This window comes from Bufo bufo, chromosome 4 (genome assembly GCF_905171765.1).
Source record: "Bufo bufo chromosome 4, aBufBuf1.1, whole genome shotgun sequence".
In the NCBI taxonomy this organism is placed as follows: domain Eukaryota; kingdom Metazoa; phylum Chordata; class Amphibia; order Anura; family Bufonidae; genus Bufo; species Bufo bufo.
Genome location: NC_053392.1, coordinates 292,091,369 through 292,114,397, shown reverse-complemented (window position 1 = coordinate 292,114,397; position 23,029 = coordinate 292,091,369). Strand labels below are relative to the sequence as shown.

Genomic DNA, 23,029 nt, shown 5'->3' with positions numbered 1-23,029 from the left:
AACCACCTCCAAATAATGTAAGTCAAAACCGTAACACATAAGCTATAAAGCGCCATGTAATGCGTGCAGCGAAGACCGCAGTGCTACAGGAAATGAACGCTGCATGCGGTTATTTCGTCAGTCATGGAAGCAGACGACAGTATTGTCCTTTCCGAACCTCTGTAAAATGGCGGAGAGCGCCTCATGAAATTACCGCGCTTACCACGCTATTCGAAAATAAACAACCAACTTCACTGAGGGGCGGAGAAAGCGCCACGCTTCTAACGGCCGGGGAAGAAGAAAAAAAAAAAAAGCCCGCCAGTGCGAGTGACTGGCAGCAACCGGTTCTTGCCTTCCTCCTCTCATTTAAACTACTGAAGCCTAGCCTCCCGCAGCTTATTGGTCTAAGGCAAGGAGTGGGCGGAGACACAACGAGAAGGTCAGCTTGTAGTAAATCACCCATGACGTTTTCGGGCGTGTCACGCCCATCTATGGTCCGAATGTAAGTGGGGAGGGCGTGTCTTGTGGAATTTGTAAACTAGATTCCACCAATGAGAACGCCGCTGGGAAGAACGAACCAGGATTGGAGAGGGGGGGGAGACTGTAGTTGTGCGGAAAGCGGTTGTTAAGCTCCAGTCACTGCGCTTCCTCCACAGCCATCAGCTTCTTCATCCAGCTCCAGGGCGAGGCCATCACCCGCAGCTCACAATGCCCAAGAGAAAGGTGAGAACCCCCCTGCACATATTGCAGGCTGATTTATTTATTTTGTATCACTTGCCGGTGTGTTTATTGCGGTGAGGGTGCTCCCTGCAGCCTCGGCGCTCCTCTCACCACATACGTGGTGTTGCCCGCGCTTCGTAATCCTGTGCACACAGCCGGCTCTCCTTATGGGGGTGGGGTCCGCTCTCCTCTTCCATATTTTTCCATTATTGGCCATGCATGGAAAGAGTGGAGAAGTGTGACGTCCATGTTTGTAGAGCTCGGATGGCCTCGGCCTGGGTGTGCACTGCCATTATGTAGTATTACCTGCAGCCCTTCTAGCGCCCTTTAGAGGCCATGTTTATGAGAACCATCATGGCTGACGAGTCATTTATCATGGTGGCTTCACAGCTGCCACAGGTCACCGACAGTCTGTAATCTAGCTTCTGTGTACATTTAGTCTTATGGGGAGAATAGAACTATACAGCCTGGGCTAAAAAACAGGTGTGAACGGAGCCTTACGGATACCATGGGGTCTGGTCAGGCTTTAACGATGTGGTCGTAGCCTTCTGCCGGGCGTTCTCCTAGGGGTAAACATTTGAACACCCCAAAAATGGTATTTATGTCAAGGAATTAAACTTTTGGGCTCTGTCTGACCTGCTTCAGTTTTTTTTTAATGGCCGACAGAAAAGAGTGGGAAACCCTTGTGTCCTCAAAAAAACAAAGAGCGGATGTAACGGACGCTAATGTTTAACACCTCATTAAAGTGAACGGAGCCGCCACAGTATAGGTTTGACCACATTGGTCGGCTATTGGAACGTATACACTTGGCGGAAAGCCCAATGGAGGTGTAACACGTGGTTATGATATAACAGCCACATAAAAGTGCCTTTTTTTACGATCACCCTCTAGTGTTTGACTTTTTATATGCCATTGCCCCCAGATTTGGGCACAAGTGCCCTCTCTGAAAAGGGAGGAAGGAGGGGGCAGTGGACCCTGGAAATAGAAAAGTAGAAATAGTTTTCTTAAAACTCCTCAGTAAGGGAGACGCAGGCAAGATGAGGTCAACATTGACGCGTTTCAGGCTTGCATTGCACTCTGAGCCATCATGTGCCTTGGATGCCCGTTTTCTGGTGTAAATAATGGTTGAAATGTGATTTCAGTTTAGATGCATGGACCGCCGGCAGATAAGCTTATGTCAAGGCGTACCGAGATATGAAGGCGTACATATGACCCCCAAAGTGTTCAGGATCACTCGCTCCACTGTGATTACTGTTAAGTTCACACGGTCACGCCTTAAAAATGATTATGAAGCCTCCTATCGCTTCGGACAGTTAGATCTTGTGGATTTCTAGGCTATATGTATTGATATTTTATTACTTGTTTCTTATGTAGTCTATAGGCTGAGGTCACACTGTGGTATTAACACTTCCAGTGACCATAAAGTTAACTTTAGCAATTGTTCATTTTCCAAGTTTGGTGTCTGTAAGTCGCTCGGTCGCAACGTCTTCATTGTGTCTCATTAAGTGGTCTTTGAAAATCAGACTATTTGGCATTGAGCAGTTGGCACGTGTGCTGGATGCAGTGCCCTCTTTTGTTAGCTAGGCTCTTTGAACCTCAGGCTGTAACGTCTGCCACCCCATCACTGTTGAGCCTTAAATCCAACACCGTCTTGCTGGCATTATTTTTCATGTATATATCTCTATTAGACCATAAAACTATATATATTTGATTTTTATTTTTTACTTTTATATAACCAACTGGTGTGTGAATTTTTTTACACCGCTCCAGCCTTCCAGTATAAAATGTATTATATAATTATTTTTTATGTTTGTAAAATATGACTGAAATTGTACTAAGAGGTAGTAGAAGTGAGTTTTTTTTGTCTTCACAATGGGCCTGCTGTGTGCAAGTGTATCACAGCTCTGTACTCCCTCCTTGGTGTAACACCAGTACACCCCCCCTCCCCAAGGGCACACACTGTACCGCCGTATGCCTCAGATTTAATACAGCGTGTTTCTTTATTTGGGTGATTGATAGCAGAGGACCACATGGAGTGCCTGTAGCTCTGAATTATAGAGCCACATGGACTTTGTGTGTGATTGCACATCCTCCATGAGGTGTTGGGGGCTGTGTAGGCATCATATACCATCCCTGTAATAAAGTTCTAGCTTAAAAGTCCAGATTTTTCTTTCTATATGGTATTTTTGTAATTGCTGGTTGCTGATGATATGAAGATCACCTATATAGTGTCCATCATAATTGTGTCCTTAAAGGGAGTCTGTCGCCAACAATCTTCCTATCCAACTGTTTACATAGCTATAGTTCACCTGATGAAAGCGCCCTTATTCTTATTGTTGATCTGCGGCTCATTTCCCAAGTTATACTTTTTTCCTAATACTGTATGCAAATTAGCGTTTGGTGCCATGAGGGCACCACCATTGCTTAGGTTCTGCTCCTTTCTCTGGCCAGCTCCTCTCTCGCTATTTTGAAACTGCCTGGCAGTGAGAAAGGGGCTGGCCACAGAAGATAGTGGAGCTTGGATGAAATGAGAGCAACAGTGACGCCCTCATGGCACCCAACACCCAATTTGCATACTAAGAAAAAGTATTACAGAGGGTGGGAGCCTCAGATCAACAAAAGAAAACAAAAAACTGGTTCATCAGATGAGCCACAGCTATCTGTCTATGCAAGTGGTGGGGGAGGTCTCTGGTGACGGACCCCCTTTAAGAGAACTGTTAGGGTACATATAGATGTAAATTGCAGTATAAAAAAAATTATGGCGAGATTATCTGCAGATTTCCTCGGCGTACATTAACGCGCTTAAGTTTTAAAATCTGCCTCTAATTTATTTTTTATATTTTTTTTCCACACTGTGTGGGGGGTGAGATTTCTAAATTCCTTTCTGTGTATAAAATGCTGTGGATGTGCTGCATGCTAACCTGTGGCAAATCTGCAGTGTTTATACCATGTGTGAACATACCCCTACCCACTGAAATCTACTTGTTCTGTGCTGGCACATACCAGAGCAAACCCAGTGACTGTCACTAGAAAATGTACACTTTCAGGTATATTCCTTTTTTACTCTCTCTAAATAGTCCATTGAAACAAAGGATCCAGCTCTGGCCTTTTCCAGCTAGCGCAGTGTGACTGTCAGGTGTGAACCATATTCTTTTCATTGGAGCCCAACATTTTCAGCACATGCTTCAGAGCAGCTGTTAGGGCAGTCCTGGAGTGTAGGGATCATTAGCATCTGCTCATTGCTTTTCCGATCCGAGAACAGCTTTGGATCCCTGGAAATGCCTTGTGCTTATATATGCCTAGGTTTTAGTGTTCAGACCAGGATATTGTATTCTGGTGGAACACACGCACTCCGGTGAAGTAGAATAGGACTCCAGCATAGCGTAAACTGGACGGATCCGTTATGCAGGCCATAGACGTCTACTATGACGGAATGCCTCTAAATGCATTCCGTCATAGAATTGCGTTATGGTCCGTGGTAACAGGATGCAGAACGCAATTCAGTAAATACCACAACACGAACCCGCACGCGAACTCATCCCTATTGAAATTAATGGAGAGCACACCGTACACGAGTGCTGCACTCTCCTTCAGTTTTTAGGGCCGTTCTGGAGATAGGTGGGACCCTCACCGATTTGACATTGCTGGCATATCCTAGCCATATGCCACAAATGTCTGAGATGATAAAACCCCTTTAGGTGTTATTAGCCACGTCAAAAAATAGCACAAACTTCGCAAAAAGTCCTGTTTCAGACGGACGTGTGTAGGCCAGGAAATACTACTGACCACAGTGATTGGCTGCAGCAGTCACATGCCATTTACCTGCATGTTATTGTGACATGCAGGTATACAGGACATCGCCACTGTAGTCTGTAAACAGACAACGGGAGCAGGGCCAGACCAGCGGCACTGGAAAAAAACTTTAGAAAATTATTTTGTATTAAAGGGGTTTTCCTATTAGTGAAAGAGGGATCGTCGTTTAAACAGCACAATCTGCTGCCCAGAAACTATATGTGCCTGCACTAAAGACAGTATCACCCGATGAACAAGTGTTTCGCTCGATCGGATGATCTTCTCCACCTTTGCATGACCAGATTGTTGGGAAGAGCGCTCTGAAACATTCATACCCGATTTTTGCAGCGTGTAAATCCACCCTAAGTGCTTTATTGGTGTCTCTGGGCATGCGCAAGCACTTCTACTACATTCTCTACTCTGCCGAATATGATGATTCCAGGGAGAAGACGAAACGTTTTACCAACTATTCTGCCAGTGAGGACAGGATTTGGTCAGTTATCTTTCACGTGACACCGGGGAGTTATGGGAGCGTGGCTGTACGCTCAACTATGCAATTCTGTCCAAGATGCAGAAGTGAAAGGATCTCATGGGGAGATGCAAGTAATGAGAAAATAAGTTTCTTGCCCCTACAATCGGCCCATTGGCAGCATTTTGATTAGCTTATGTGGTACACGTTGTGGGTAATTCTTTCAGAAGATCTTTCATGACTGGAAATAATTTATACTTCAGGTTATTAAGGTTCTGGCGGGAAACTCCTTAATCTTGTTTGGTTTTCTTGTATTACAGTCTCCAGAAGGCGCTGAAGCCAAGGATTCCGGCAAAGCAAGCAAGCAAGAGGTAATTGCGTAAGGTTGCCTTACCTGGGAATTGCTCAGCCACAGGTTTTCCAGAAATGGTGTTGATATGTTATTACTATCTGCCATTTGTAAGATTTGCACAAATATTCAGATCTACCTAACATTAAAGTAATACTGTTTTTGTTTCTTGTAGCCAACCAGAAGATCGGCAAGATTGTCATCAGTAAGTAATTATTTGTATTTTATTTATCACTGGCATCTTCAACCTTTGTGAACCACCTTTGGTCTCAAGATGGCATGTGTCGAAAGTTTCCATAGGGCCACAATAATACTCTGTTCCATGCAGAGGAATATTATTATTATTATTATTATTTTTAAATAAAAGCATACTTTTAAATGGGGTTGTCTAGGATTTTGATAGCCTATCCTCAGTATAGATCATCAATTTCAGTTCAACAGGGGTCCAACACCCCGCAACCACCCACTAATCAGCTGTTACATAGCCACAAGGTAACAGCAGATCTGTAGTGGTTGTCAGACCCAACACCGATTTGATATTGATGGCCTATGCGGAGGATAGGCCATGAGTTTCAAAATCCTGGACAACCCCTTTTAAGGGCTTTTTCACACGAGTGAGTTCATTGCAGAAATCGCGCTTCGTGTCAGCGTGATACTCTGTCCTGGACTTGCAGGAGCACAGCATTATCATGATTTATAATGCTATGTGCCTCTGCCTGTCCTTACTTCTACAGGATCATGGTGACCTAAAGCTGTCAGTATGATCCTGTAGAAAGAAGGTCAAGCAGAGGCACATAGCATTATAAATCAGGATAAGTCCAGAACGGAGGCTCACACTCGCGCACCGAGCATGATTCCCACAATGGACTCGTTGGTGTGAAACGGCCCTAAGGATGCTCATATATGGTGTAGTCCGGCTTCAGGATCCGCATGCAGATTACCGCTAAGTTCCTGGCTGCATCTGTACTTGCTGTTTGTAATAATAGCAAGTATAGGTGTAGTCAGGCAATTGGAAGTAATTCGCAAGTGGATGCCTCAGCAGGACCGCCCTCTGTACAGGTACTGTTATAGCAGTAAAAATAATTAGTTGAGGCATCAACTCAATACCATGAGCACATACATCATATAGCCTATGGCAAATTATATTGAAGTAGGCAGGCAGCGTACGAAATGTGCAAAAAGTCAGTACATGTGCTAACACTTGCTCTGTTATTAGTGAAAGCAAATAATAATCAATAGATTGTAAGTGTGGAGGTACATAGGTTAAAGGAGTTGCCAACCCCTGTGGTCCTAACCTGTGCCTCATGAAACATAATACTGTACTCACCCGTCTGCAGAGTCCCCACGGGACCAAAAAGTGGCTTGGTCATGTGACTGCTCCAGCCAGTCACAGTCCTCAGCGGTGACATCTGCTTGAACAATACGTTACAGCAGTGATGTTCCAGCAGATGTGTCTGTGATACGCCACAGAGTTACCTTGTAGAAGCATGGCGAAACTGCGGACAGGTGAGCGTGGTGCTTTGTTTTATGGGGCACAGGTTAGGACCATAGGGATCGCTGGCTTGTAGGCTGGAAACGCCTTTCAGATACCTTTAGTGTACAAATATGGCGGTGAAACTGTTTGGTTTTATAAAAAAATATATATATTTTTCCTCTGCTAATTTGAAAATGTGATTTTTACCTAAATCTTTTCAATGTCTTAGAAACCTGCCCCTACTAAAGCTGAAGCAAAACCAAAAAAAGCTGCAGCCAAGGTAAACTTTTTATTCTGCTCTTGGTCATTTTCTATACTGAAATTAATGCATATAAAAATAAATAACCGTGGAATGAACAGAACAATCATTGCTTTATCATTTCCACAAACAAATATTGCTGGGCCATTCCGTGCATTGGGGACCGCAATTTGCGGTCCACAGTGCACGGGCAACATCCGTGCGGCTGCTGCAGAAGGACGCAGACCCTTTCGGCTTGAATGGGTCCTTGATCCATCGGAACAGAGAAAAAACCCACGGAAGCACTGCAGATTTCCTTGCCTCTGTTCTGCACCACACCTTCTGGATTTCGGGCCCTTTCAAGTGTTTGTGTGCCGCAATACAGGCACAGCCGGGCACACGTTTGTGTAAATGAGCAATTCATGGAAGAGATTTAGAAAACGGTCTGTCCATACCAACCAATTATAGGGTAGTTTTTATGTTCTGTTCTTGGAAGGTATACTCTGGTTGCTGAGGGGCAGCAAAGGTGGTTTCTCTTACACAGTTTTCATTATTTTAGCTTTTTGTGTACATAGAATAGCTGTCTACCTGTACCTACTAGTTGTATATTGATCTCTGATTAGTTACATGGTAATAAATATTCAGTAATTTGAATGGATCATTATTAATGACATAAATTGACATATAGATGGTCAGTCCAACTCTCCAATTCTCGTGCAAAGTTCATTTATTTCAGTAATGCAACTTAAAAGGTGAAACTAATATATGAGAGACTCATTACATGCAAAGTGAGATATTTCAAGCCTTTGTTATAATTTGGATGATTATGGCTTATAGCTTATGAAACCAAAAAGTCACAATCTCAGGTCCCCTTTGCTCAGGGGGTATGGATTATTAGATGACTAGAGTGTGACACTTTTAACCTAGAATATTGAACCTTTTCACAAAATTCTAATTTTAAGTTGCATTACTGAAATAAATTAACTTTTGCACGATATTCTAATGTTTCATATGTATAGAATAAAATGTTAGGGATCAGCCAGTAATTGTTCCTCTCAATAAAGGGTTGTTCACATTGGGGGCCCGTCCCCTCTGCTGGTTTCCGGTTCCTCATCTCCACTGCTGCCTCTCTGGTCTCCGTGTGTCAACTTTGTTTGACGCGGGTCACATGGCCGCTTCAGTGGAGCCGGAACCCATCAACAGGGAGCAGGTTTGGCGCCCTGCAAGGAAGAAGTTTGCTTGAACAGCTAGTTTTTAAGAGTCAGTAGGAACTCGGTCTGTACTGCTGACTGTTTCCGCCCAACCCAAAGTCCTTACGGACCAATAAAATGTTGTTTTGGTTTTATTTCATTGCAATGTAATTCCCATCTTGTGATTGGTGGAGGGTCTAACCTCTGGGACTCCTACCCAATCCAGAGAATGAAGGAGCTGCACCTCTAGTTTAGCGCTGCAGGCCTTTCACTGGTTTTGCCTGCACAGTGTCACTTCCAGCCACTGGTTTTGCAGAGAACTCTCTAGCTTGGTCCAGTTGACTTGTTAGACCCCCACCAGTCTTAGTGATGGAGCATGCCACCACTTTCTCAAATATAAATCGCCTTTTAAAAGTTCAGGGGATATAAATCTGTCCTGTAGCAAGCCCTGAAACTGTGATGGTCACATCTCCCAGAAAACTATGTATTCACTGGAAGTAAACCATGAAAGCTCACATCAAATTACTGTAAACTCCGTTCATGAGGAATTGATACAAAGATTATATAGGAAACTGGAATAACTTTTATTCAATAAATATACTTTATATGCCGAAATTGGGAAACCAGTTTTGTTTTTTGTTGCATTTAAACATGTTTGTTGTGGGAATTGTAGTTTTTATTTTAATTTTTCCCATTTGCATTAAAGAAGGAGCCAGCAACAAAGGGTAACAAAGGTGCTAAAGGGAAGAAAGAAGAAAAACAAGAAACTGGAAAGGAAGGTACTGCTCCATCTGAAAATGGTGAAAATAGAGCTAATGAGGTACATTTCACGGACTGAATCAGTGGTGGTGTTTTATAGTCGTACAACCATTGATTTGCATGTTCATAATGCTTCTTCTTATTGACGAAATGTTATTACAGATTCGCATCTCTCGCTCCACTGTTAATGTTTCCACATCCAGAGGTGCCATGCCCAGCACACTGTCAATAAAAGGGCAGATTGAAACAGTGAAAGTTAAGGGTACGGTAGATCGTTATATTTTTGTGTGCAGTGCATAGAAAGCTAGTGGTGTGGTGCTTATTCTGTGTGGAAAATTATGGAAGCTTTCAGGTAAGGCTTCTTGGGTTTGTAAGTCTTAACTTTGGTAAGTTAAACGGACGTATTCTTGGCATAAAACAGGTCTATTCGCATTCTATATTTTCTTCTACAGAAGTTTTTTTTTTCCCTTGAGTTATAGAAAAACACTTTAGTTGAGTAGATGAGGGTTGGGGTCTGTATCAACCCTGCTCAAATTGTTCTGATTGTTCTCGCTTTTTTTTTTTTCCCATCTCTTTAGGCACAGAAAACTGAAGCAGTTGGTGACAAAGAATGAAATGGTCATGGAAATTTTTCGTTGATTTTACGTACCTCTTGAACTTTAAGAAAAAAAAACAATATTTTTCTCAAGTATTTTGTAAATGCTAATTTTTTTAGGACAACTGTAGTTTAACTTTTACATATATAAAGTACATGAACATACTCCTCTCCTCTACATAATCAATGCTTTGCTGATTCTGATTTTCTTCATTGTCTGCAACTTTAAAAAAAAAAAAAATCTCAAAACTTTAGCATTAGTGGGTATGTTTGAGGCTGTTTAGCATATCTACTTTTATTGCTTTTAAGAAGACAAACTAAAAAAAAAAAAATCTTGTGCAAATAGTGTTGTTGTTTTGTTTTTACTGTGCATTTGAGATTTTTCCATGGCATTTTCTATAGCAATAATTAGTGGTGCTTTTGTACATAACGGTTTTGTGGTTTTGAAAATGACTAAATTGTTGTGACCATCTGCTGTTTTTATTTTTTTCTGTTTTTCATTTAAGGTAAAAATAAAAAGGTATCGCCTTTTAATTGTGTTTTGATTTTATTATATAACTATGACACTCAGGGCTCAAGCAGACGTCCGTTGCCCGGCTGTGGCCGTATTGCGGCCCGCATAGAGCGGGTCTGCAATAATCTGACACTGGCCGTGTGCACCCCGCATTACGGATGCAGACCCATTCACTTGAACGAGTCTGCAATCCGGTTTGGAATGGAGGCACGGATCGAAAGCACTACAGAGTGCTTCCGTGGGTTTTCTGTTTGTGCCTCCACACCGCAAAAAAGTAGTGCATGCACTACTTTTTTGCAGTGCGGATCCATTCAAGTGAATGGGTCCGCGATCCGCATGCGTTGGCCCCACGGTCAGTTCCCATGCATTGCGGACTGCCATAGACTGTATAGTACTACATAGCTTGGTGTCATCTGCAAAAATAGAAATGGTGCTATTAATCCTGTCCTCGATATCATTAATAAATAAATTAAATAATAGAGGGCCCAGCACTGAACCTTGGGATACACCACTTATAACCCAGGACCATTTTAAATGGGAATCATTGACCAACACTCTGGACACGGTCCTTCAGCCAGTTTTCAATCAAATTACAAACTATACTTTCCAAGGCTATAGACCTTACGTTACCTATTAAACGTCTATGAGGAACAGTAGCAAAAGCCTTAGCAAAATCCAGAAACACTACATCCACAGCCGCCCCTCTGTCCAGGCTACTACTCACCACCTCATAAAAACAAATCCAGTTAGGCTGCGTTCACACGGGCGAGATTTCCGCGCGGGGGCAATGCGGTAGGTGAACGCATTGCACCCGCACTGAATCCGGACCCATTCATTTCTATGGGGCTGTTCACATGAGCGATGATTTTCACGCATCACTTATGCGTTGCGTGAAAATCGCAGCATGCTCTATTTTCTGCGTTTTTCACGCAACGCAGGCCCCATAGAAGTGAATGGGGTTGCGTGAAAATCGCAAGCATCCGCAAGCGGATGCGGTGCGATTTTCACGCATGGTTGCTAGGTGACAGTCTATAAACTGTATTATTTTCCCTTATAACATGGTTATAAGGGAAAATAATAGCATTCTGAAAACAGAATGCTTAGTAGGTGATCAATTGAGGGTTAAAAAAAACTAACTCACCTTCTCCTTGTTCGTGTAGTTCTCCCGGTCTTTAGTTCTTTAAAAGATGAACTATGGGCTAAAGGACCTTTGGTGACGTCAGATCACATGCTCCAATCACATGGTACATCACCGCTTGTGAGCTCCGTTTGAAGGCTCTCACAAGCGGCCCAGAACGCATCCGTCCAGCCCCAATGCATTCTGAGTGGATGCAGATCCGCTCAGAATGCCTCAGTCTGGCTCCGCTTGGCCTCCATTCCGCTCAGCAGGCGGACACCCGTTCGTGCGGAGCCAAACGGATCCGTCCAGACTTACAATGTAAGTCAATGGGGACGGATCCGTTTGAAGTTGACACAATATGTCGCAATTTTCAAACGGATCCGTCCCCCATTGACTTTCAATGCAAAGTCTGGACGGATCCGTCTGACTAACTTTCACACTTTAGATTTTTTTTGTTCTGAACGGATCCCATCGTTTGCATTATAGGAGCGGATCCGTCTGTGCAGACACCAGACGGATCCGCTCCGAACGCAAGTGTGAAAGTAGCCTAACTCTGCCTTTTCCTTATCCTCAGTGATTACTACCCCCCCGTTTTACCATTATTTAGTGGACCTACCTGCTCAGACCTAGGTTTTTTAGCATTTATATATTTAAAGAATTTTTTGGGGATTTGTTTTGCTCTCTTTTGCTACCTGCTGTTCGTTTTGTATTTTTGCTAATTTTATCTCCTTTTTACAGATTTTATTAAGCGCTTTGTAATCTTCAAACGCTACATCTGACCCCTCAGATTTGTACTTTTTAAATGCCTTTTTGTCTTTTATTGCCCTTTTTACAGTAGCTGTAAGCCATGGGGGGTTTAATTTTAGCAGTTTATACTTGTTACCTAAAGGAATAAATTTTTTAGTGCAGTTACTTTAATGTGGATTTAAAGCTCTCCCATTTATCCTCAGTATTATGTGACAGTAGCTCCTCCCAGTCTATGGCCTCAAATGCTGCCCTCAACCCAGGGAAATTGGCCTTTTTAAAATTCAGTGTCTTTGCTCTGCCTGACAGTTTGCTTCTTATAGTTTAGAGGGAATATAATTATATTGTGGTCACTATTACCTAGTAAATCAAAAAAAGGCAGTTGTCGAGGCTCACCTGGTCCCAAGTTGCAGTGGAAGCACGGATATTCACCAGGAACTAAGTGATGGTAGAGATATAAATGAAGAAGGAGATCCAGCTTCCAGGCAACATATAGGTGCTTTAATGAAAAGGTGCTAAAATCCAAATATGTACATCAGGTCTACGCGTTTCAGATCAATAAATTCAGATCCTTACTCATGAGCAAGGATCTGAATTTATTGTTCTGAAACGCGTAGACCTGATGTACATGTCTGGATTTTAGCACCTATACAGGGCTCCAGATGGCGACCAAAATGCTCTGCCTTGCCGCCGCCGATGTTCTTCTCAGTAGTGCAGTGGAGAAGGAGTCTCTCCCTCCCCCCTGTGCTGCCTCCGCCAATAAGAAGAGAGATGGGAGGAGGAGAAGGAGGTGCTGTGTCCTCTGCGCCACCAATGAAGATAACTGACCGGTTAATACAAATACAGGATGCGGGTGCCGGAATCAAATAGCCAGCACCCGACCTCCATGACGGGGCTGCGATCAGCGGCAGTTAACCCTTCAGGTGCGATACCTGAGGGGTTAACTGCTGCTGATCGCAGCCCCCTGTCATAGAGGTCGGGTGCCGGCTATTTGATTCCGGCACCCGCCTCCTGTATTTGTATTAACAGGTCAGTTATCTTCATTGGTGGCGCAGTGCGGCCCCCCCCCTTGCCAGTATAATAAACATTGAGTGCGCCCCCCCCCAGTATAATAAACATTGGTGGTGCAGTGGGAAGTGCCAATGAGAGTTAAAGGGTTTCTGTCACCCCATTAAACCGTTTTTTTTTTCTTTACTAATAATCCCTATAGTGCGATCTCATGATACATAAGAAAATTAATCATTTTGGTTCAGTAGAATTTGCTAAAAATCGATTTTTAAAATATGCTAATTACCTTGCTACCAGCAAGTAGGGCGGCTACTTGCTGGTAGCAGCCGCATCCTCCGATGGTAATGACGCCCCCTCGGCATGCTGATTGACAGAGCCAGGGAAGGGAATCGTTCTCTGCTGGCGCTGTTAGAATTTGAAATCTCGCGCCTGCGCCGTACCTGTCTTCAATCGGCGCAGGCGCACTGAGAGGCGGCCGCTCGCTCGACCGCTCCATCCTCAATGCGCCTGCGTCGATGACGTCATCAAGTACACCCGGAAGAGAAGACGCCGGCATCGCAGGAAGGAGGCGGAGAGTCTGGTGACGTCGCTGGATGCTCGAATCAGGTAAGTATGTACATAATAAGCATGCTGCCACAAAAACCAACGAAATGGGAATAAATAATTTTATAAAAATGACAGTTATTAACACTATACCACCAACGATTATTAATAATAAATCTCTTCCGGGTGTACTTGATGACGTCATCGACGCAGGCGCATTGAGGATGGAGCGGTCGAGAGAGCGGCCGCCTCTCAGTGCGCCTGCGCCGATTGAAGACAGGTACGGCGCAGGCGCGAGATTTCAAATTCTAACAGCGCCAGCAGAGAACGATTCCCTTCACTGGCCCTGTCAATCAGCATGCCGAGGGGGCGTCATTACCATCGGAGGATGCGGCTGCTACCAGCAAGTAGCCGCCCTACTTGCTGGTAGCAAGGTAATTAGCATATTTTAAAAATCGATTTTTAGCAAATTCTACTGAACCAAAATGATTAATTTGCTTATGTATCATGAGATCGCACTATAGGGATTATTAGTAAAGAAAAAAAAAAAACTGTTTAATGGGGTGACAGAAACCCTTTAAAAAAAAATATATAAAAAATTAACTCTCCTCCTTCAATTGCTCGCGCAGCTGCCGGTCTCCTGTTCTTTCTTCAGGACCTGTGGTGACGTCACTGAGCTAATCACATGGTCCATTACCATGGTGATGGATCATATGATGTACCATGTGATGACCACCGTGATGTCACCACAGGTCCTGAAGAAAGAACAGGAGACCGGCATCTACACGATCAATTGGAGGAGGTGAGTTAATTTATTTAAAAAAAATTTTAACCCTCATTGGCACTGCCCACTGCGCCACCAATGTTTATTATATGGGGGGGAGCGCACTCAATGTTTATTATACTTGGGGGGGGGGGGGGGGCGCACTGGCGCCACCAATGTTTATTATCCTGGGGTGTATATAATGTTTATTGTATTGACCTTCTACTATGCATTCTGTATTAAAGAATGCTATTATTTTCCCTTATAGCCATGTTATAAGGGAAAATAACACAGTGAATAGACTTTCATCTTAGCAACCATGCGTGAAAATCGCACCGCATCCACACTTGCTTGCGGATGCTTGCGATTTTCACGCAGTCCCATTAACTTCTATGGGGCCTGTGTTGCATGAAAACGCACAACATAGAGCATGTTGCGATTTTCACGCAACGCATAAGTGATGCGTGAAAATCACCTCTCATGTGCACAGCCCCATAGAAGTGAATGGGTCCGGATTCAGTGCGGGTGCAATGCGTTCACCTCACGCATTGCACCCGCGCAGAAATCTCACCCATGTGAAAGGGCCTAAGGGTGAATAGGACAAGGGTTCCAGCCCCTAAGGGGGCTAATAGTAAGTAAAAAAAAAACACAAACACTAAGGCTACTTTCACACTTGCGGCAGTGTGATCCGGCGGGCAGTTCCATCAGCGGAACTGCCTGCCAGATCCGCCGATCTTGATGTGATTGAAAGCATTTATGAGATGCATCCGGATGCGGATCCATCTCACAAATGCATTGCAAGAACGAATCCATCTCTCCGCTTGTCATGCGGACAGACGGATGCGTCTTGTATCTTTTTACACATTTTTACCGGCATGCGCAGACCGGAAGGACGGATCCTGCATTCCGGTCTTTTGAATGCCGGATCTGGCACTAATACATTCCTATGGGGAAAAATGCCGGATCCGGCATTCAGGGAAGTCTTCAGGTTTTTTTTCGCCGGAGATAAAACCGTAGCATGCTGCCGTTTTATCTTTTGCCTGATCAGTCAAAACGACTGAACTGAAAACATCCTGATGCATCCTGCATGCATGGGGATATGACGGATCAGTTCTTTTCCGGTATAGAGCCCCTGTGACGGAACTCTATGCCGGAAAAGAAAAACGCTAGTGTGAAAGTACCCTAAAATATTAAAGGGCTTCTGTCACCCCACAAAGCTCATTTTTTTTTTTTTGGATAGTTAGATTCCTCATAGCGCGATATAGGAGAATATAATAGTCTTACTTACTTTCATGCGGCCGATTCTTTATAAAACGAAGTTTTATAATATGTAAATGAGGGCTCTACCAGCAAGTAGGGCGTCTACTTGCTGGTAGCCGCAGCAGAAATCCGCCCCCTCGCCGTGTTGATTGACAGGGCCAGCCGTGATCTCCTCCTCCGGCCGGCCCTGTCAGTAATTCAAAAATCGCGCGCCTCTGGTCATTCGGCGCAGGCGCTCTGAGATGAGGAGGCTCCTCTCCTCAGCACTCCCTCAGTGCGCCTGCGCCGATGACGTCTTCTGTTTCGGTGATGTCATCGGCGCAGGCGCACTGAGGGAGTGCTGAGGAGACGAGCCTCCTCATCTCAGAGCGCCTGCGCCGAATGACCAGAGGCGCGCGATTTTTGAATTACTGACAGGGCCGGCCGGAGGAGGAGATCACGGCTGGCCCTGTCAATCAACACGGCGAGGGGGCGGATTTCTGCTGCGGCTACCAGCAAGTAGACGCCCTACTTGCTGGTAGAGCCCTCATTTACATATTATAAAACTTCGTTTTATAAAAAATCGGCCGCATGAAAGTAAGTAAGACTAATATATTCTCCTATATCGCGCTATGAGGAATCTAACTATCCAAAAAAAAAAAAATGAGTTTTGTGGGGTGACAGAAACCCTTTAAGTTTAAAACCCCCCTTTCCCAATTTTACATATAAAAAATATATACAATAAATAAATATATCACATAGCGCTGCATCCGAAAAGTCCAAACTATTAAATTATTAAAAAATATCTCCTATGTGGTGAGCATTTAGTCACCTTGTCACCCCAAAAAATAGGATAGGACTGTTCTATTGTGGGCCGAACGTTTCATAAAATGCGAAATGCACGTGTCTTTTTTGGGTGTTTTTTTTTTTGAGTATCGCAATACTTTTTTATGGTGACGAAAGCGAATCAAAATTTTGGTATTGAAACAACCCTATGCCCATCTGATCGGCGTAGCGTTGTCACGATACCAAAATTTTGATTCGGTTTCGATTTGGCGACTAAAAATTTAATTTGGCTCCTAAATTTTTCAGTTCAGGAGCCAATGGCTACTAGGTATTTTTTTTAGTCTGGAGCACTGCTATATGTTGTTTGGAAGCTGGATCTCCTTCATTTATATCACTATTACCTAGTGTTCCACGAACAGTAACATTTCCAACAAGCTCTGCATCATTAGAAATTACCAGATCCAACAGAGCATTGCCTCTAGTGGGAGCGTCTACAAACTGGCCCATAAAGTGGTCCTGCAGCAAGTTTATGACCACTGTACAAGCTTGTGCAGCCCACTCTATTTGGTTACACAGTTGCATTTCTATCTCCTCTGTGATGTTAGGGGGGGCCTATAGATTACACTAAGTATTATTTTTTTTCCCCCCTCGCCTATGACAGCACCCTTGGATAGTGTCCGCCCCCTCCTCAGCACAGGAAACGCAACCATTTGAAAAGAAGGTACCGACCCCCTTCATGCCAGTTCTGTTTCCTGTCCTAAGGGACAGGTCTTGGATTCACACCACACCACAAAGGAGAGCTGCGGGCGCCCCATGTGAGTAACTTAAGAGGAGGGCCTACCTGGCGGTGTAAGTCTTCTTTAAGAAGCCGCTGCAGAAATCTGGATCTCTGTCTCTTCCCCCCGCTCCGGTCCCTTCTGCGTCGGGAGGCTTGTTTCAGGTCTCCTGAGTGGTGACCCTCTGTGGCCGTGTTCCACATGTTCGGCTGCCAGCGTCTGACATCACTTCCGGTTTCGGTGGTTGGCGCTCACGTCACTTCCAGTTTCGGTGGTTGGCGCTGATGTCACTTCTGGACGCCGATATTGCTCAGGGCAGTGGAAGGAAGCATGTGCTGCTGAAGACCGGAAGTGGGAGGAGCTGGTGGGCGCCCGGCAGAGTTCAAGTTCAGCCAGCTCACACTGCTAGCTGGAGAAGAAGCTAGCAGCATTTGTCTAACATGGACCAGTCACAGCGCGCAGAACCCACTGAAACCACCAATGAGTCTTCAGTACCACGGTGGGGTAAGAGGGGTTAATACCCCAGATTTCTAGAATTCTTATGGGGCTATTTTTATGTTTAGGTGTCCAAAGAAAGTAGAAGGGTCTCCAGATCCAGAGATAAGTGGTGTGCTATTTGTAAGAAAAAGCTACCCTCCGGCTGCGGGAAGCCTATTTGCCAAGTCTGCCCCCATCTCTTATGACAAGTCTTAAACAGATGATCCGGGACGAAGTAAAAGAGTCAGTAAAGGAGTCGGTTAATAGCCTCCTAGAGAACCGCCCCAGCACCTCTGCAGCCGCGTCTATTCCCCCCTTCAGCGACCATGAATTATTGTCAGGATTGGAGGAAGAGGGAGAAGGACAATCATCAAATGAATCCTTTGATGATCATATAGCGGGAAGACCACTGTTTCAGACAGAAAATATTAGCTCTTTACTTAGTAGTTCGAGCTACCATGGGGCTAGATGATTATAAAGAACTACAGTCTGTTAGAGACTCCATGTTTGAAGGTCTGGGCCCAAAAAAGATAAAATGGTTTGACGTCCACGAAAATATTTCTGCAGTTATTAAAAAGGAGTGAAGCAGACCAGATAGAAAGTTTTTTTTATTCCCTTGAAACTTAAATACCCGTTTGATGAGGAAGTTTCGGCGGCGTGGGATAGAGCCCCAAAATTAGACGCCCCTGTGGCTAAAATTTCTAGAAAGGCAGCCCTTCCCTTTGAAGACTCTGGGAGTTTAAAGGATCCTATGGATAGAAGGGCTGAGATTTACTTAAAAAAGAGCTGGGAGGCAACGGCGGGTGCCTTTAGACCTGCTTTTGCTGCCACCTCTGTTGCTAGGTCACTTAAGATTTGGATAGAGGAGCATATTAAAGAGGGAACCCCAAGGGAAGAGTTGCTTTCCTCCTTTCCAACCATATTTAATGCAATAGATTTCCTTGCGGATGCTTCTGCGGACTCTTTGAAGTTCTCGGCCAGAAGCCTCCAAAAAGCAGCAGCAATGACGCCAGAGCCCCGGTAGGAGGTCGGCTTTTACTTTTCGCAGAACATTGGAGGAGAATATCAAACAGCCCTTGGATAATCTCTATCCTTTCAGAAGGCTACAAGATAAATTTTCTGAGACTGCTGCCAGAAAGATATGTTGTAACAGACTATCGTTCCAGTCCCCAAAAGCAAGCAGCCTTGGTTTCAGAAGTATCTTCCCTTCTAGCAAAAAATGTTCTGTCAGAAGTCCCAATTCAGGAAAGAAAAAGGGTTTTTTATTCAACTCTCTTTTTTGTAAAAAAAAAACGAATGGCTCCTACCATACAATAATAAACCTAAAATTGCTGAACAAGTTCCTAGTGTACGAGAAATTTCGTATGGAAACAATCAAGTCTATGATACTAAATCTGTTTCCAGAGTGTTTCATGGCATCCCTTAGGGATGCATACTACCACGTCCCCATACATCCCAATCATCAGAGATACCTGAGAGTAGCGGTTCAGTTGGAGGACAGAATACTCCACTTACAATTTCGGGCTCTTCCCTTTGGACTATCTCAAGCCCCCAGGGTATTCACGAAAATTGTGGTGGAGATGATGGCCCATCTGAGAGAGAGGGATCTGGTGGTCATTCCATACCTAGACGACTTCCTCCTTCTCTCTCAGACGTCGGAACAGCTAATGGGGCAGATTTCATGGTTCAGAGAGACATTAGACAGATTGGGTTGGGACCTGAACCTAGAGAAGTCCAATCTTGTGCCGAGTCAGTTGTGCACCTTTTTAGGGATGACCCTAGACTCAAGGCAGCAGATTTGTTCTCTTCCCCTTCACAAGGCTCGCCTAATCATATCCCAGGTTCAGGGACAAAGGTTCCACCACGTGACCCGAAAGTACTGGATAAATGCCGGCTGGACAAAGAATGGTGTTCCTCATCAGCGTGGAAGCATCTGTGTGTTGGAGAAGCCATGTCCCTACCTGCTGACAAGTCCGCAGACCCTCCAAAAGGCCCTAACCCCGTTAAGCTTTCTGATGGATGCTTCTTTGTTTGCATTTTTCTTTTTGTACACCATGGAGTTTAATGGTGAAGTTTCCTACTTAATTTAATTACTCCTAAGCTCTTCCTGAAGGGGTTATTTTTTTATTGCAGGGTGTTAAGGGAAATATTAATTATTGATATTTTGGATCATACCAATAATTAATATTCATAAATAGGTGTTAGTCGTCTATTGATGACTCCGCCTATTTACCTAAAATATGAATACACTCTGATTGCCTTACGCTACACTGAACTAAATGCGACTTTCTACTACTATACTACGGCGGTCACTAAAAACACTATACACTGTATGTTATGAATAAAGAAATATTTATTACACAAATACAATTTATTACGCTATATCTATATATATATACACTCACCTAAAGAATTATTAGGAACACCATACTAATACGGTGTTGGACCCCCTTTTGCCTTCAGAACTGCCTTAATTCTACGTGGCATTGATTCAACTTGGTGCTGATAGCATTCTTTAGAAATGTTGGCCCATATTGATAGGATAGCATCTTGCAGTTGATGGAGATTTGGGGGATGCACATCCAGGGCACGAAGCTCCCGTTCCACCACATCCCAAAGATGCTCTATTGGGTTGAGATCTGGTGACTGTGGGGGCCATTTTAGTACAGTGAACTCATTGTCATGTTCAAGAAACCAATTTGAAATGATTCGAGCTTTGTGACATGGTGCATTATCCTGCTGGAAGTAGCCATCAGAGGATGGGTACATGGTGGTCATGAAGGGATGGACATGGTCAGAAACAATGCTCAGGTAGCCCGCGGCATTTTAACGATGCCCAATTGGCACTAAGGGGCCTAAAGTGTGCCCAGAAAACATCCCCCACACCATTACACCACCACCACCAGCCTGCACAGTGGTAACAAGGCATGATGGATACATGTTCTCATTCTGTTTACGCCAAATTCGTACTCTACCATTTGAATGTCTCAACAGAAATCGAGACTCATCAGACCAGGCAACATTTTTCCAGTCTTTAACAGTCCAATTTTGGTGAGCTCGTGCAAATTGTAGCCTCTTTTTCCTATTTGTAGTGGAGATGAGTGGTACCCGGTGCGGTCTTCTGCTGTTGTAGCCCATCCGCCTCAAGGTTGTGCGTGTTGTGGCTTCACAAATGCTTTGCTGCATACCTCGGTTGTAACGAGTGGTTATTTCAGTCAACGTTGCTCTTCTATCAGCTCGGCCAATTCTCCTCTGACCTCTAGCATCAACAAGGCATTTTCGCCCACAGGACTGCCGCATACTGGATGTTTTTCCCTTTTCACACCATTCTTTGTAAACCCTAGAAATGGTTGTGCGTGAAAATCCCAGTAACTGAACAGATTGTGAAATACTCAGAGCGGCCCGTCTGGCACCAACAACCATGCCAAAATTGCTTAAATCACCTTTCTTTCCCATTCTGACATTCAGTTTGGAGTTCAGGAGATTGTCTTGACCAGGACCACACCCCTAAATGCATTAAAGCAACTGCCATGTGATTGGTTGACTAGATAATTGCATTAATGAGAAATAGAACAGGTGTTCCTAATAATTCTTTAGGTGAGTGTATATTTATATATCAATAGTTATAAATATATATATACATATATACATATAGACGCACACACCGCAATACAAACCTAACTACTCTACACAATTCAATTCCACCCCACACACTATCTATACATTACACTTACATACACATACGTAATTACCATCAACCCACCCAACCTATCTACACACTGTCCCTACGGGCAGCTGTGCAGCAGTAAAGGGGTTACTGCTGCAGGGAGCAGTGAAGGGGTAATGCAATACCAGCAATGCAGGGGCTGGTTAACACAGGGTAATGGCCAATGCAGGGCTTGCTGGGTTTTAATGCTCTGCAGGGCAGGGATAGGGTACAGGGGTTAAGGGTAGGGGAGCAAGGCTGGGGTCTGCAGGGGTTAATGTAGCAGGGGTATGGGACAGGGCAGCAAGGGATCCTATTTATACCCTACTTAGACGGTTTCCTGATCACGGCTCATACATCAGATTCTCCTCAGAAGGTTCCAGGTAGTCAGAGACGTCTCTCAGTCCTTAGGCTGGAAATTAAATCTGGAGAAGTCGGACTTGATCCCCACCAAAAAGAAGATCTTCCTGGGGATCCTTCTAGATTTCCACCTTATGACATCCTCTCTCACGGAACAGAAGATCCAGAATATAATAGCAAGAATCTCAGCTTTCCGGTCTCACCCAGGGGTGTCCTTCAGAGAAATTATGGTAGTCCTGGGTTTAATGACCTCAGCCATCCCAGCAGTCAGGTGGGCGCAGTTCCACAGCAGAATACTACAGGCTTTTCTCCTTTCCACCTGGAACAAAAGTTGCTTATCCCTAGACAACAGGGTGTCTCTTCCTCCTCAGGTGAGAGCCTCTCTACAGTGGTGGCTACGACGGGAATATCTGAACCAAGGAGTTCAGTGGAGATCCTCAGACCCAATAGTGATAACTACAGATGCAAGCGGGTCAGGTTGAGGGGCTCATAGCAGAGATCAGCTAGTCCAGGGTGTTTGGAGTCAGGAGTTGCATCCTCTATCCTCAAATTTAAAGGAACTTCTAGCAGTATTCCTAGCCTTAAAAGCCTTTCATCCAGCCATCCATCACAGAGATGTGAAGATTCTGTACGACAACAGAACAACTGTAGCCTATATAAACAAACAGGGCGGCACAAAAAGCAGAAAACTTTGTCAGACAGCGTTCCAGTTATTCTCTTGGGCCCAAAGCCACATAAACTCAATTTCAGCAGTCCATCTAAAGGGAAAAGAAAACGCACTGGCAGATTTTCTGAGCAGAAAACCTCTAAAACCAGGAGAGTGGTCCTTGAACATAAGGATATTTCAGTCAATATGCAACAGCTGGGGAATCCCAATCCTGGACCTCTTTGCCTCCAGAATAAACAGACAGCCTGTCTGAGACAGGTAGATCGATTCTACTCCGTATCTTACGAGGACAGACCAAATGCGTTCTCAAGAGTAGATGCGTTCTCGGGTCCTTGGCCAGAAGGCCTGCTATATGCTTTTAAAAAAAAAATCACAGAAAAAATATATATTTTCATGAATATGGCCAGGGACATCCGCACATTTATTTATCATACCATGCAGGATGTTTTTAGATTTGTTTTTTCTGTTATTTTTTTTGTTTATGTAGTATATGCTTGAGGGAGTGGCACCTTCAAGTGTGAATGCGCTCCTATTTTATCTTGGGAGTAGCATTCCTTTGCACTTTTGCCCTTCCTATCTCATAGACCGCCTTGATTAGGTGGTACATATAGGTGTGCTTGCTCCTCCTCCCATTGGTTGCTTGATGCACATGGAGGTGACTAGGAGCAGCACACCATATGTGCGGGGTCTGCGCTCCTGAACATAGAAGCCTAACGGCTTAGTAGGTTTAGCATAGGACCCGCCTGACCTGAGACCACCAT

At 44.3% G+C, this 23,029-nt stretch overlaps 1 protein-coding gene across 3 annotated transcripts; it reads left to right on the top strand.

The window, feature by feature from the left end:
* The first annotated feature begins 552 nt into the window (after positions 1–552).
* HMGN3 (high mobility group nucleosomal binding domain 3) lies at positions 553–10,099 on the top strand. Of its 3 annotated transcripts, XM_040428679.1 has the most exons (7): positions 553–702; positions 5,281–5,331; positions 5,485–5,514; positions 7,013–7,063; positions 8,918–9,031; positions 9,133–9,232; positions 9,549–10,099. In XM_040428679.1, exons 1-7 carry the CDS (start codon positions 688–690, stop codon positions 9,560–9,562), a joined length of 375 nt encoding a protein of 124 aa, XP_040284613.1. In that variant the 5' UTR covers positions 553–687; the 3' UTR covers positions 9,563–10,099. The 3 variants fall into 3 exon arrangements, with proteins under 3 accessions (XP_040284613.1, XP_040284612.1, XP_040284614.1); XM_040428678.1 differs by lacking the exon at positions 9,549–10,099 and having other exon boundaries at positions 9,133–9,542; XM_040428680.1 differs by lacking the exon at positions 9,133–9,232 and having other exon boundaries at positions 554–702.
* Positions 10,100–23,029: the final 12,930 nt, after the last annotated feature.

Coding starts and splice junctions, on each gene's coding strand:
- HMGN3 (XM_040428678.1), top strand. Junction 5,515..7,012: donor GATCGGCAAGATTGTCATCA/GTAAGTAATTAT, acceptor TCAATGTCTTAG/AAACCTGCCCCTACTAAAGC. Junction 7,064..8,917: donor CAAAAAAAGCTGCAGCCAAG/GTAAACTTTTTA, acceptor TTTGCATTAAAG/AAGGAGCCAGCAACAAAGGG.